The sequence below is a fragment of the Chenopodium album genome, chromosome 12, assembly GCF_948465745.1.
Source record: "Chenopodium album chromosome 12, dcCheAlbu1.1, whole genome shotgun sequence".
Taxonomy (NCBI): domain Eukaryota; kingdom Viridiplantae; phylum Streptophyta; class Magnoliopsida; order Caryophyllales; family Amaranthaceae; genus Chenopodium; species Chenopodium album.
This window is the reverse complement of record NC_137845.1, coordinates 50,138,181-50,148,888: the sequence shown is the minus strand read 5'-3', so window position 1 is coordinate 50,148,888 and position 10,708 is coordinate 50,138,181. Positions and strand designations below refer to the sequence as shown.

At 35.6% G+C, this 10,708-nt stretch overlaps 1 protein-coding gene across 4 annotated transcripts; it reads left to right on the top strand.

The window, feature by feature from the left end:
* Window positions 1-332: 332 nt before the first annotated feature.
* On the top strand, window positions 333-10,157 carry LOC145570583 (uncharacterized). 4 transcript variants are annotated; one of them, XR_014096522.1, is made up of 13 exons: window positions 333-787; window positions 1,309-1,447; window positions 1,538-1,578; window positions 2,468-2,561; window positions 3,451-4,610; window positions 5,903-6,043; window positions 6,798-6,870; window positions 7,160-7,199; window positions 7,400-7,472; window positions 7,793-7,858; window positions 8,125-8,202; window positions 9,438-9,743; window positions 10,019-10,036. XR_014096522.1 is itself a non-coding variant. In XM_081629703.1 (12 exons), the coding sequence occupies exons 1-12, from the start codon at window positions 432-434 to the stop codon at window positions 10,020-10,022; spliced, it is 2,265 nt and encodes a 754-aa protein (XP_081485829.1). In that variant the 5' UTR covers window positions 333-431; the 3' UTR covers window positions 10,023-10,157. The 4 variants fall into 4 exon arrangements, 1 of the variants encoding a protein (XP_081485829.1); XR_014096523.1 differs by lacking the exon at window positions 10,019-10,036 and having other exon boundaries at window positions 9,438-9,549; window positions 9,650-9,714; XR_014096524.1 differs by lacking the exon at window positions 333-787 and adding an exon at window positions 1,130-1,212.
* Window positions 10,158-10,708: the final 551 nt, after the last annotated feature.

Here is a 10,708-nt window from a genome sequence, read left to right as displayed (position 1 = left end):
GATTTTGTGAAAAATTTTCCCTCAAAAATACTCTATTTTTTTTAAAAAAAAAATCTATTAAATTTTTTTAAAGATAAACATTAATAAATTTAATTTTCTTAAAGAAAAAATATTATATAAATTATTTAATTTCAATTAAGAATTAACTTTATTTCAATAGACTATGATTAAGGGCCTGTTCACATTTACTTAATTTCAGTTCAGTTCAATTCAGTTCAGCTCCAATCAGTTCAGTTCAGTTCAGCTCTTAATTTCTCTCTCACATAAAATATTCATTTCCGCTCAATTCAGTTCAATTCAGTTCAGCTCAGTTCAGTAAATATGAACAGGCCCCTTAGGAAGCGAATATCACTCTATCTCCCGTTTCCCTCTCTTCCCCTTCTCTTCAACCTCCTTGTCCTTCGTCTTCAAGCTCCGACGCTCCCTTAGCTATGGATTCCGACTCCGACTTCGACATGAACTCCGACTTCAGTGACTCCATCTCAGCCAAAACCAAAAGCAAAGGGAAAAAGAAAACCAACAAAGTAGAGAAAAAGAAAACCAACAGAAAAGAGAAAAAAACTACAGCAGCACCAGAACCTTCTTTCAATCACTCGACCACTACTCAAACTACGACTACTACTTCTACCGACGATAATTCGGAAATCAAAGTTTCGATGTTTGATTATTCAATTGAGAATCATTTTAGGTTTATTGATTCAATCAACAAGCTTTGCGGTCGAGGCGAAAATTGTAGTTTCATTGATACCGAAATTCAACGCCTAGCATCTACAATCACTTTCCTCAGGTAATAGTTTAATTATGTGTATATATTATGATGCAATTGACTAATTGTATGGTTAATTTGAGATTATTTTTTGGAATAAATGAATAATACTGTACTATTAGTGTAGGAAAATTGACTTGACATTGAAAGATGGAGGATGTTGTGTGCAATTATATAATGTGTGTGAATTACTTGGCCGTGTGGCTAAGACTGAGGGTCTGTGTACGATAGTTGTATGTGGATTTAACAAGTTTTTCGGCGAATATGCTGTTAATTATAGAGCTTATGAGAACTGAAACAGATAGAATTTGACAACTTGTGGACAAGATTATGTGTGTTGAAAACTTATTGAACACAATGTCTTGTGCCTTGAATTGTTCTTTTTAATTCTTAAGCTTCAAGTTAGAGTCCGTGATATGGGTTTTGAGTAGATGAGATGCGATTGAGTAATTGCCTTATTAGTTGATGCACATTTTCTAGTTTTTTCCTCCTCTTTACCACGTTCCTGTTTAATGAAACCAACCTTATATGTGTGCGTGCAGTGAATGGAGGTATTTCAATTACAAACCAAAAACTATTCGGTTTGATTCTGAAATTGAACATCCCCATGGCGATAAAGCCTGCAGTGAGATAACTATATCTCAATTCTCAGCTGCTATGGTGCCAAAGTGTGATACTGAGGTAATCCTTGCTCGCAGAATACTTTCATACTGCATTGTCAAGCAATGACTTCCTGCTGTTGCATTTAATTATTTATCTTTTACATTTCAGGCGAATAAAGTTCCTGGTGCTGTGTTGTCTACTGATTCCAGGTTTGCTGTATATGATACTCATGTATTGTTGTAATTTGTCTGTCCCAATATGACTTCCTCACTGACCCTAAATGAAGGAGTGAGACCTCATGCTTTTGTACCTTTGTGGACCCACTGAAGGCAATTTCTATCTGGGTTGTTATAGAACTTGAGCGTGAATGGCATAATACAGTTTAAAATCGTCAACTTTCTAGAGACTTAGAAGTATTTTTTAAATGAAAAAAAAATAATCGAGCCAGTATATTATTTTAGTGGAGTTCTATGGATTGAAATTTTGTTATATGCTAACTTATAGAAGTTAATAGAAAATACATGAAGATCTTATGGACATCAACCACAGAAAAATTTGTAATACTAGTGCTTTTTATTTGATCATATGTTAAATATTTATTATTAAAGATATCTCAAGTCTATATCATAGTCTTCTTACTTACAGACTTACAGCTTAACAATTGCTAGTTGCTTGGTTTTAAAAGGCATGAAGTGCACTAGCTTAGATATGAGGTGAGGGGCAAGGCAAAGTGAGGTGTACATATTTGTATGATGATTTTACAGTCCTTTATTAAAAAATTTACCCTGAACCGTATTTATGCAACTCAATTATAAACTTCATTTTCCATAGTGACGTGTTATTTATATTATATAACATTGAAGATTTGGACATTAAATTTATATTTATCAGACTCGAAGCTACTACAATTTACGAGTCATGAGCTTTAGCACGCCTCAAACATAAATCCCTATAGTTGCCAAGTCTAAAGCAATAAAAGCAATACTCTGTATCTCTGGTGCCTTTTGCATGCCTTAGATCCTTTATGTACATATTCATACTTTGTTGCATTTTAATATGCATATGCAATAGTTGTCCCTAAATTTGAGCTTGTTGCAGGAAAGACTTTGTATTATATGTTGGTGGACTAGTTTGGTCATTGGATTGGTGTCCTAGGACTGATCAAGGAATAGAATCTGGTGTAAAATGTGAGGTAATAGCATGGTTCCTCCTATTTACTATTACATTTTTTTGTAATATTTCTTTGTAAATTTTTTTCTTCTCTCAGTTTATACTGATCTGTAGGAAGCAAGCATTTTATGGTCTAACTACTATTTTTTTTTATAGGTTTTTGCTTTGTTTACATTCTCCACCTCTTGTTTCATCCTTTTTGCCTGACAAATATATATGCAATTCTAGTTTCACGATCATAGTATGTTGCCAATGAGGAATCCTTGTGGCTGTTATACTAATTCAAAAATGATTTGGAGTTGGCTAACATGAATCATCATAAGAAGCTGCTCTCGACAATTGAAACAAGAATAGTAAAGAGACTAGTCAAAGAAGATAAATTAAAAAGTGGGAAACTAGAATGTTAGACAAAACATTGTAGCAAGAAACGAGGGCAGTATAGAGTGGAACTCAGGAAATGAGGATACTTAATAAAATTTGAGGAAATCTTATGAAAGAGGGCTAAGAGGAGATGTAAAGAAAGGGGAAAAAAAAGGAAGGAAAACAAATGTGAAGAAAACAAATGAAAAAGGTTTGAGAAAACTACTAGTCTGTTTAATTCAGTGACTTCTTTTTACAAATGTGAAGAAAACAAATGAAAAGGTTTGAGAAAACTACTACTCTGCTTAATTTAGTCACGTCTTTTCTGCTCCAATGCATAAAACTAAACTACTAATTTTATGGCGTATTTCCTTCAATGAAACTTAAAAAAGTGAGGGTGGACCGGTGGAGCACTAAAACATTGAAAAGATTTTCAATCACCATGCCATGCTTTTTCAGGAATCTCAAGTCCCATAAGTTGAGTACAATGTTATTCTCAATATCTCATTCTTATACAGGGCTCATTTCCTTTTTGTTTTCTTGTCTCTCAGTTTCTTGCTGTTGCTGCCCATCCTCCCGATTCAACATATCACAAACTAGGAAATCCCCTTAATGGACGAGGGATGATTCAGATTTGGTGTCTATTAAACTCTACAGAAAAGGAAGCTATGCAAGCTTCTGCAGGGAGCATAAAACGGAAATATCAAACAAATAAAGCTGCAAAGAAGGGAGAGAGTAATGTCAGTAAACCTGTAAGGCCTAGAGGAAGACCTAGAAAGAATCCAATAGAGAAACCTGCCACTGATCCTGAAATGCAGATCAGTAAAGATCTTGTTGTGCATCTTCCAGAAAATACCATGCTGAGCTCTCACGCCTCCCAGGACATATCAACTCCCATTAGTCAATCAGAAGAAAAACATCAAAATATTGTGGTTTCAAAGGAAGAAAATAAACAAAAGAAATCCAGAGGAAAAGCTAGAAAAAATCCAATAAGTAGTTCCTCAATTGAAGATTCTGAAGGCCAGTTTATTCCAGCTCTTGCTGTTCAGCTTCCAGAGCCATTAAATGTGCCTCCTGTTGATGAATATATAGTCAGTGACCCTTCTGCAAAGAAAGTAAAGAAAAGAAAAAGGAAAGATGTTCATAATGAAAATATTATAACGAATGAAAATGCTGGAATATTCAGTTCTGAAGGGCTGTCTTTTCAAGTTCTTGCCACTGAAATTCCAGAAAGTATGAAGAATGTATTCCCAACTGAAGATAGCTTATTGAATACTTCAGGGCCTCTTGAAGAAACAGGTAAAAGGCGTACCAGTAAAAGAGTACTTGGAACTGATCTGGATTGCACTCTTGCAGTGTTGAGGAGAAGGTCTAGAAACAAGTCAAAAACATGTAATAACTTAGATCATGACAACATTGGGTTGCCAACAGAAAATTTGGGCGAAGGACCTTCTTTAGCAAGTATAGAAGAAAATCTCTGTCAAAAAGACAATATGGTATCGAAAGAACATGTCATGGGTGACATTTGTCTTGGTTCTGGTGACAGTCATATCCTAAAAGATGATGTTCTTCCTAGAGTTGTCTTGTGCCTGGGTCATGATGGAAAAGTTGCATGGGATGTGAAATGGCAGCCCCTTAATGCTGATGAGTCTGTTAATGAGCATAGGATGGGCTATCTTGCTGTTGTTCTTGGGAATGGATCTGTGGAAGTGTAAGTATCTTATATCTCCTTCTCATCTGCTTATAAAGTTTAGTGATGTCTTTGAGATTCTTCAATTTCTTTATAGCATTTAGAAATCAGGCTATTATCTCAATTCTTTAATATTATCTCCCCTGCCATTCTTTTGTTTGGTTTGCACAAATTTTAAGACATGCAGTATCACGGTGCAACTTTTTTGAGTTCTTGGTGATTGTAATGGGTGGTCCCTTCTTCCCTATCTGCGGAAAGCGTTTAAGTCATGTTCTAGATCTGCAACTTTGAACATAGCTAGTGAGCACAGGCAAGGAAAAAAATAGTTGCCCCTCAGCAGAATTTAATTTTGCATGTGTCAAGTTTGAATATATCAAGACAATGCATTAAAGAGCTGCGTGTTCAATGAACAATAGGCCTATTGAGAAGTTTTGATACTCACTGACTACACTCCTAACTAAAATTGAATGTAGTTTAAAGGCTTATAATTAATGTGGTACTTGATTCTTTAACAAACTAGAAAGCTTGATATGAGCATATGACTATGTCCAATGGTTGATGTGCTGAAAATGCCCAATAAGAATGGTTTGGTAGCTTGCAAAACTAAAAAATAATGTATATTTTTTACCACGTCAATTCCCCTGGAGGTTTTATACAATTGAATCTTATCAGTTCAGTCAGTGTGCCAGCTAAGAATTATTGTAATTGGTTGACAGCCAGCCAACTTGAATTATGGAAAAGATTTTGACTAAACTAAATGAACATAGAAAATTGACCTCCTGTTGATTTGAGAAAGTAGTTGTTCTAATGTTGTTCTCTTCTAAAAAAATGAAAAAAACGGTAGGGTGGATATGGATCCATAAGTAAAGCTTTACTTATGCTGGAGTCATAACTCTAGTCTAGAAAAAGTTGTTGAGCTGGCAAAAGTTTCTTCAATTAGATTTTACTACTTCATATATTATTTTGATTGTGGATTTCAGTAATTAATGAGTTGATTGTGGCCAAATCCCTGCTTGTGATATCTTTGTTAGGTTATGTTTAGTTCATGTCATATTCTCTTATCATGAACTGCGTTCTATAAACCTTGTCTTAATTGTCTACCTTACCAAACACATAGTAAAGTCTTCTGTGCGTTGCTGTGTTAATATGACACCTCAGTATTGAATAATCAACTCGGTTTTACACTAATTTATATGTATTGTGCCTCTTGAACGCCTGATGTTGTGTTGTAACATTCTCCTTTTTCGTAACTTCTAAATCTGCTTACTTCAGCACAGTCTTGTTTTAGTTACATCTCTTACATACATTTGCAGGTGGGAAATTCCTTCTCCTCAAGTAATTAATCGTATTTATGCATCTCGACATGCAAAAGGCCCAGATTCTCGAGATCCTCGTTTTGCTAAATTGAAGCCTGTATTTCGATGCTCAGTGTTGAAGTATGGTGATAGACAGAGGTAAACTACACCTGATGTGTGTGTGGACTGCTAAGAAATTTTATATGGATGCTGAGATTTTTTACTTAATATATTTTCTTCAAATTGTGTAATGTCAAATGTCTCTTGAGATCTAGGCTTTGAGAGACATGAGAGCTTTTTATGTTAATGTTATGATCTACAACAGTATTGAATGAGTAAAGATTTCATTGTCTTGTGTTTGTTTTGCTACACAGCTGGAGAACGAAATGCTCTTTACTTTTATGAATGTATAAGATCTTAGAAATGCTTTTGGACGCTAACGATCAGAGGTTCATGATTTTTGTAACCACGTATAGCTAACTGAACCTCCGTTTTCCAAAATTGTATGAATTAAAAAAAGTGATGCAAACCAGTTTAGCTATGTGACCTATTCTGATTTTTATATCATTTACTTCGTATCAATTATATTTTTTTGGGTAGGTGGATAGAGAAAGTCTGTCTAATCTGGCCGCATCATATCATTCATGCATAGACCCAACGTGTACTGTAGCTATGAGGGGCAAAGGGGATTGTGTCATGATATGTATTTGATAACTTTCTATATTCTGTAAATTAGAACATCTGTAGACTGTAAACAAGCTTGCTAGTTATTGTTGTAGATAGATGATGTTTTTGCTATATATATTGCTGGACATTTATTAGTCATCATTAATATACAACTTTTAAGTGTATTTGTTCTCATGTACATGGCTTTTTTTTGGCATCTTGTGTTTAACTTTTGTCAAATTTGCAGTATGCCTCTGACTGTGGAATGGTCGGCTTCCCCTCCACACGATTTTTTATTGGCTGGATGTCATGATGGAGTGGTAGGAATATAGTCAATTTTGTGTTACATGTCATGACTAGGCATTCACCTCATTATAATAAACTCTCTATTTACTCTCACAAGTGCCCCCTTAAATTTTGTAATTGATGGCGCTGAATTGGTTGATTATGATTTTTAGCTATCCTGCAAGTCTCTCCTAAAGGAATAGATGATTACTGCACCCCCCCAACCCCCCCCCCCCCCCCACCCCCCTTGTGTTTTTTTATTTTATTTTATTTTTATTGGTATGTTCTTATTATTGATGCATCTAATTCTAATTCTTTTTGCAGGTTGCTTTGTGGAAGTTTTCAGTAGATGTTCAATCTGAAGGTACAGTTACTATGAGTGATTGACCTAGGCTCCTCTCATCATTTCCTTTCCCTCCCTCGTTAATTTCAAAGAAAATATAATTGTTTTTCAAATTTGCAATTTAAGTTTGCCGCAATAGGGCCAAGTTAGCTAGGGGATTTAGCTAATGTTTAATTAGTTTCACCTTCCTGTTTGCATTGTAACACTGCTTTTCTTTACAGATGCCAGACCTCTGTTGTGCTTTAGTGCAGAGACAAGTCCTATTAGAGCCCTTACTTGGGCCCCGTTTGAAGGGTAAGTGTATTCGATTGATAATATATTTTTTTTCGTTCCTAGTTGAAGCAGGATAAATATTGTAGTCTTGTAGAGATGGGCAGTGATTACTTTAATTGAGACAAAAGCTGAACCACTTATATTGATGAGCAATAACAGAAACGTTGTTTCCATGACACAGTTGATCAGAATTTAATAAGCAACTTCGCAATATATAAGAAGCATACTGGTTTAATGAAACAATTTTAAAAAAAATTAATTTTCTGTTGTTATCATGTGCCGTGAATTTGTTTATTGTTTTTTAATGTTAACTTCATTTTTATCTTCACTTTCATTTTTAGTGACCCAGAGAGCTCAAATATTATTGTCACTGCTGGGCATGGAGGGCTGAAGTTCTGGGATTTGCGGTAATGTAGCAACTTCAAACTTATAAGTTCTTCATTTTGCAATAATGGTAGAAAGAAATCTTGTGATAGCTGGTATGTTCCACCTTATTGTGGGTCTAAAGTGCACCTTCCTAATTCAGTTTTCACATCCCTCCAAATAGGGAAAAAATAGGAGAGATATTGTGTCTAAAGTTTTCCCTTGGGGTCATTGTTGGGCATTGGATTCTCAAGTTCTCATATATACTGCAACTAATTAACCCGTGAGTACTTCTTCTATTTACCTGCAGTGATCCGTTCCGGCCTTTGTGGGATGCAAATCCTTCACAACGTTTCATATATGGTCTTGATTGGGTGCCTGATCCAAGGTATGATAAAAATCTTCTACAAGTTTTTGATGGAATATATTTGTACATGAATTATAAACTTATTATTACTGCACTGTTTTTGTTTATTATTTTCCTAATGAGAAAATATTTTCCTACTTTGTCCTATTAGATGATTTATGCGGGTCTGTCGAAACTGATCTCTGTATTGTTTTGGACTAGCAAAGGATAAGACTGAGTAAATCTGGTCACCCGAAACCCTTTCTTGTGGCATGATCGACTCATGATTGTTGATATGTTGTTTCTAGTACTTTCTTACCCTGATTTCTTGAAACATTGAAAAAAAGGGTGTACTACCACCCATCATATCTCCAAACTAGTGCACATAGGTTGGGGTTTGGTATACCGTATACATGTTAACATGCAGGAATATTTTTTCATAACAAATGGTATAGTACTCCATCCTTTACATATAATGTTTGCAACTTTACGTAAACATTATTTACAGAATGTTGCCCCTTCCCTTCATCTTTTGGTTAAAGTGTATTGTGTGAGATTGACTCACAAATGAATTGGGAAGAGGCTCACCTCACACATCTGCCAAACTTACTCTTGCATCCGTCTGTTTCCCATATGAACCAATTCTTCCTTTGTTACTATGGAGAACGAACTAACCCAACAAAACTCTCCAAAACCAATTCTTACAACTTCCTGATTCTGGTATTCAAATCTTTTCTATAATTCTTAAAGATTCAGACCGGCCCCTACTTCTCTCTCCGCGACGCTCATGAGTCATGACTGTCCCCAAAGAAGTCATCAATTGGCAAAAAAGGAGACCGACATTACGTTGCCAGCAATCTCCTCCAAACCCAACTATCTTTTGTCCAGAATCAATCAAGCATATCTGAAAACTAAGCTAAGTCTGGTGGTTTGGTTTGTATGGGGCTTTATCAAACACAAGTGAGGTTATAATGTTCGAAATCAAAAGGGTATTGGGGTTTCTCTTCATCATAAAAAATTGGAAACATTAAAGCAACCTATTATACTTTGTTCGTGTTTTCTGGTGAGACTACTAATGCTGCTATTTATGGATTCGTAGAGTTTTGGATTATTGTGGGTTTGTGACTTTCTGGGCTTGGCTTTTGTCTGATTGTGTGCAGAGGGGGTGCTGTATCAAATATGAACTTTTTGTCTCAGATTTTATGTAATTTTGATTTTTTGAATTTCTTTTGTTTCTATTTTAAAGTCTGATCTTTGGGTTTTTTTTTTTTTTAAAGCTGGAAAAGGAAAATCAATCAAATCGAGAAAGGCTAGTGATGATCAATCAAATCGAGAAAGGCTAGTGATGATCAAGCCTCCATTTTTAATAGTTCCCAGTCTTTGGTTTTGGTAACTTCGAATCACAAGACGCCATTTTTAATAGTTCCCAGTCTTTTATTAATGCTAAAAAATGTAATAAAAATAAAATTCCATTTTGTTCTGTTGATAGGGGTGAAATTCTGAGATCTGATCAAGTGAATTGTTCTATCCTTTATTTGAACTCAGAAGTTCCAGATGGAGCTTCTCCTTTGAGCTATAAGAATGTATGTAAGGTTTCTAAGGAACTCATCAGTTTTCTAGGCATTAGTGTTTGCTCAAGTTGTAGTGTCAGGGCCCCCCTAGCTCAACCAGAAGCTTGGCCTTGAAATGTTTGGCACTAGTGTAGAAGTATTGAACAATTTGATTTTGTTCTCTTTTAAGGGCTCTTTAGTTTAGGGTAGGGAAGCTGCTTTAAAATCCGAGTAACTGTTTTTCTTTTGAAATTATATTGAAGAAGTTTTTCTGTTGTAACTAATCCTGATTGTTTTGGTGTTACCAGCTAACACATAAAGCAGTGGACAAAGATCCATTGAGAAATCGGGCACCACATTTTATCTGCAGTTCATTTTCAAGTGAAGAATCAGCAGTCACTATGAACACTCAATTACCAAGTTCTCCACAGCCAATGAGAAAGTCAGCAACTGAATGGGCAAATATGCCTAGACCTGCAAGAACTGTTGCAACGGGTTTAAATCAGGCAAAAAGGACTAGAAAAGGGACTGAAAAAGGCCAAAAACCAGATGATCAGGTTCTTGGTAAGCTGCTCATCTTGTTTATTCTTTGTATTTGGGATTATTCTGTTATCTGCATTAATGCAACTTCCCACAATATTGCAGCATTGTGTTACGGGGATGATGCTGGAGGCTTTAAAATAGAGACAAAAGAAATTCAAAAGGAAAATCAATAGACGAGTGTGAAAGCTGGAAAAGGAAAACCAGACGAGTGTGAAAGCTGGAAAAGGAAAATCAATCAAATCGAGAAAGGCTAGTGATGATCAAGCACTGATATGTGCTGATAGAGATGGGGAGAGTATTGATGGAAAACCAGAGCCCAAAGCAGAAGTAGTTGCTGAAATCGATGTTTTTCCTCCAAAGGCGGTCTCTATGAATAAAGTGAGATGGAACATGAATAAGGGAAGTGAGAAATGGTTGTGCTATGGAGGAGCAGCTGGAATAGTGCGGTGTCAGGA

Bases quoted from the DNA above. Each gene is read 5' to 3' on its own strand.
- LOC145570583 (XM_081629703.1), top strand. From the start codon at position 432: ATGGATTCCGACTCCGACTTCGACATGAACTCCGACTTCAGTGACTCC. The intron at 4,611-5,902 runs GTAAGTATCTTA...ATACATTTGCAG, and splicing joins GGGAATGGATCTGTGGAAGT to GTGGGAAATTCCTTCTCCTC. The intron at 6,044-6,797 runs GTAAACTACACC...TCAAATTTGCAG, and splicing joins AAGTATGGTGATAGACAGAG to TATGCCTCTGACTGTGGAAT.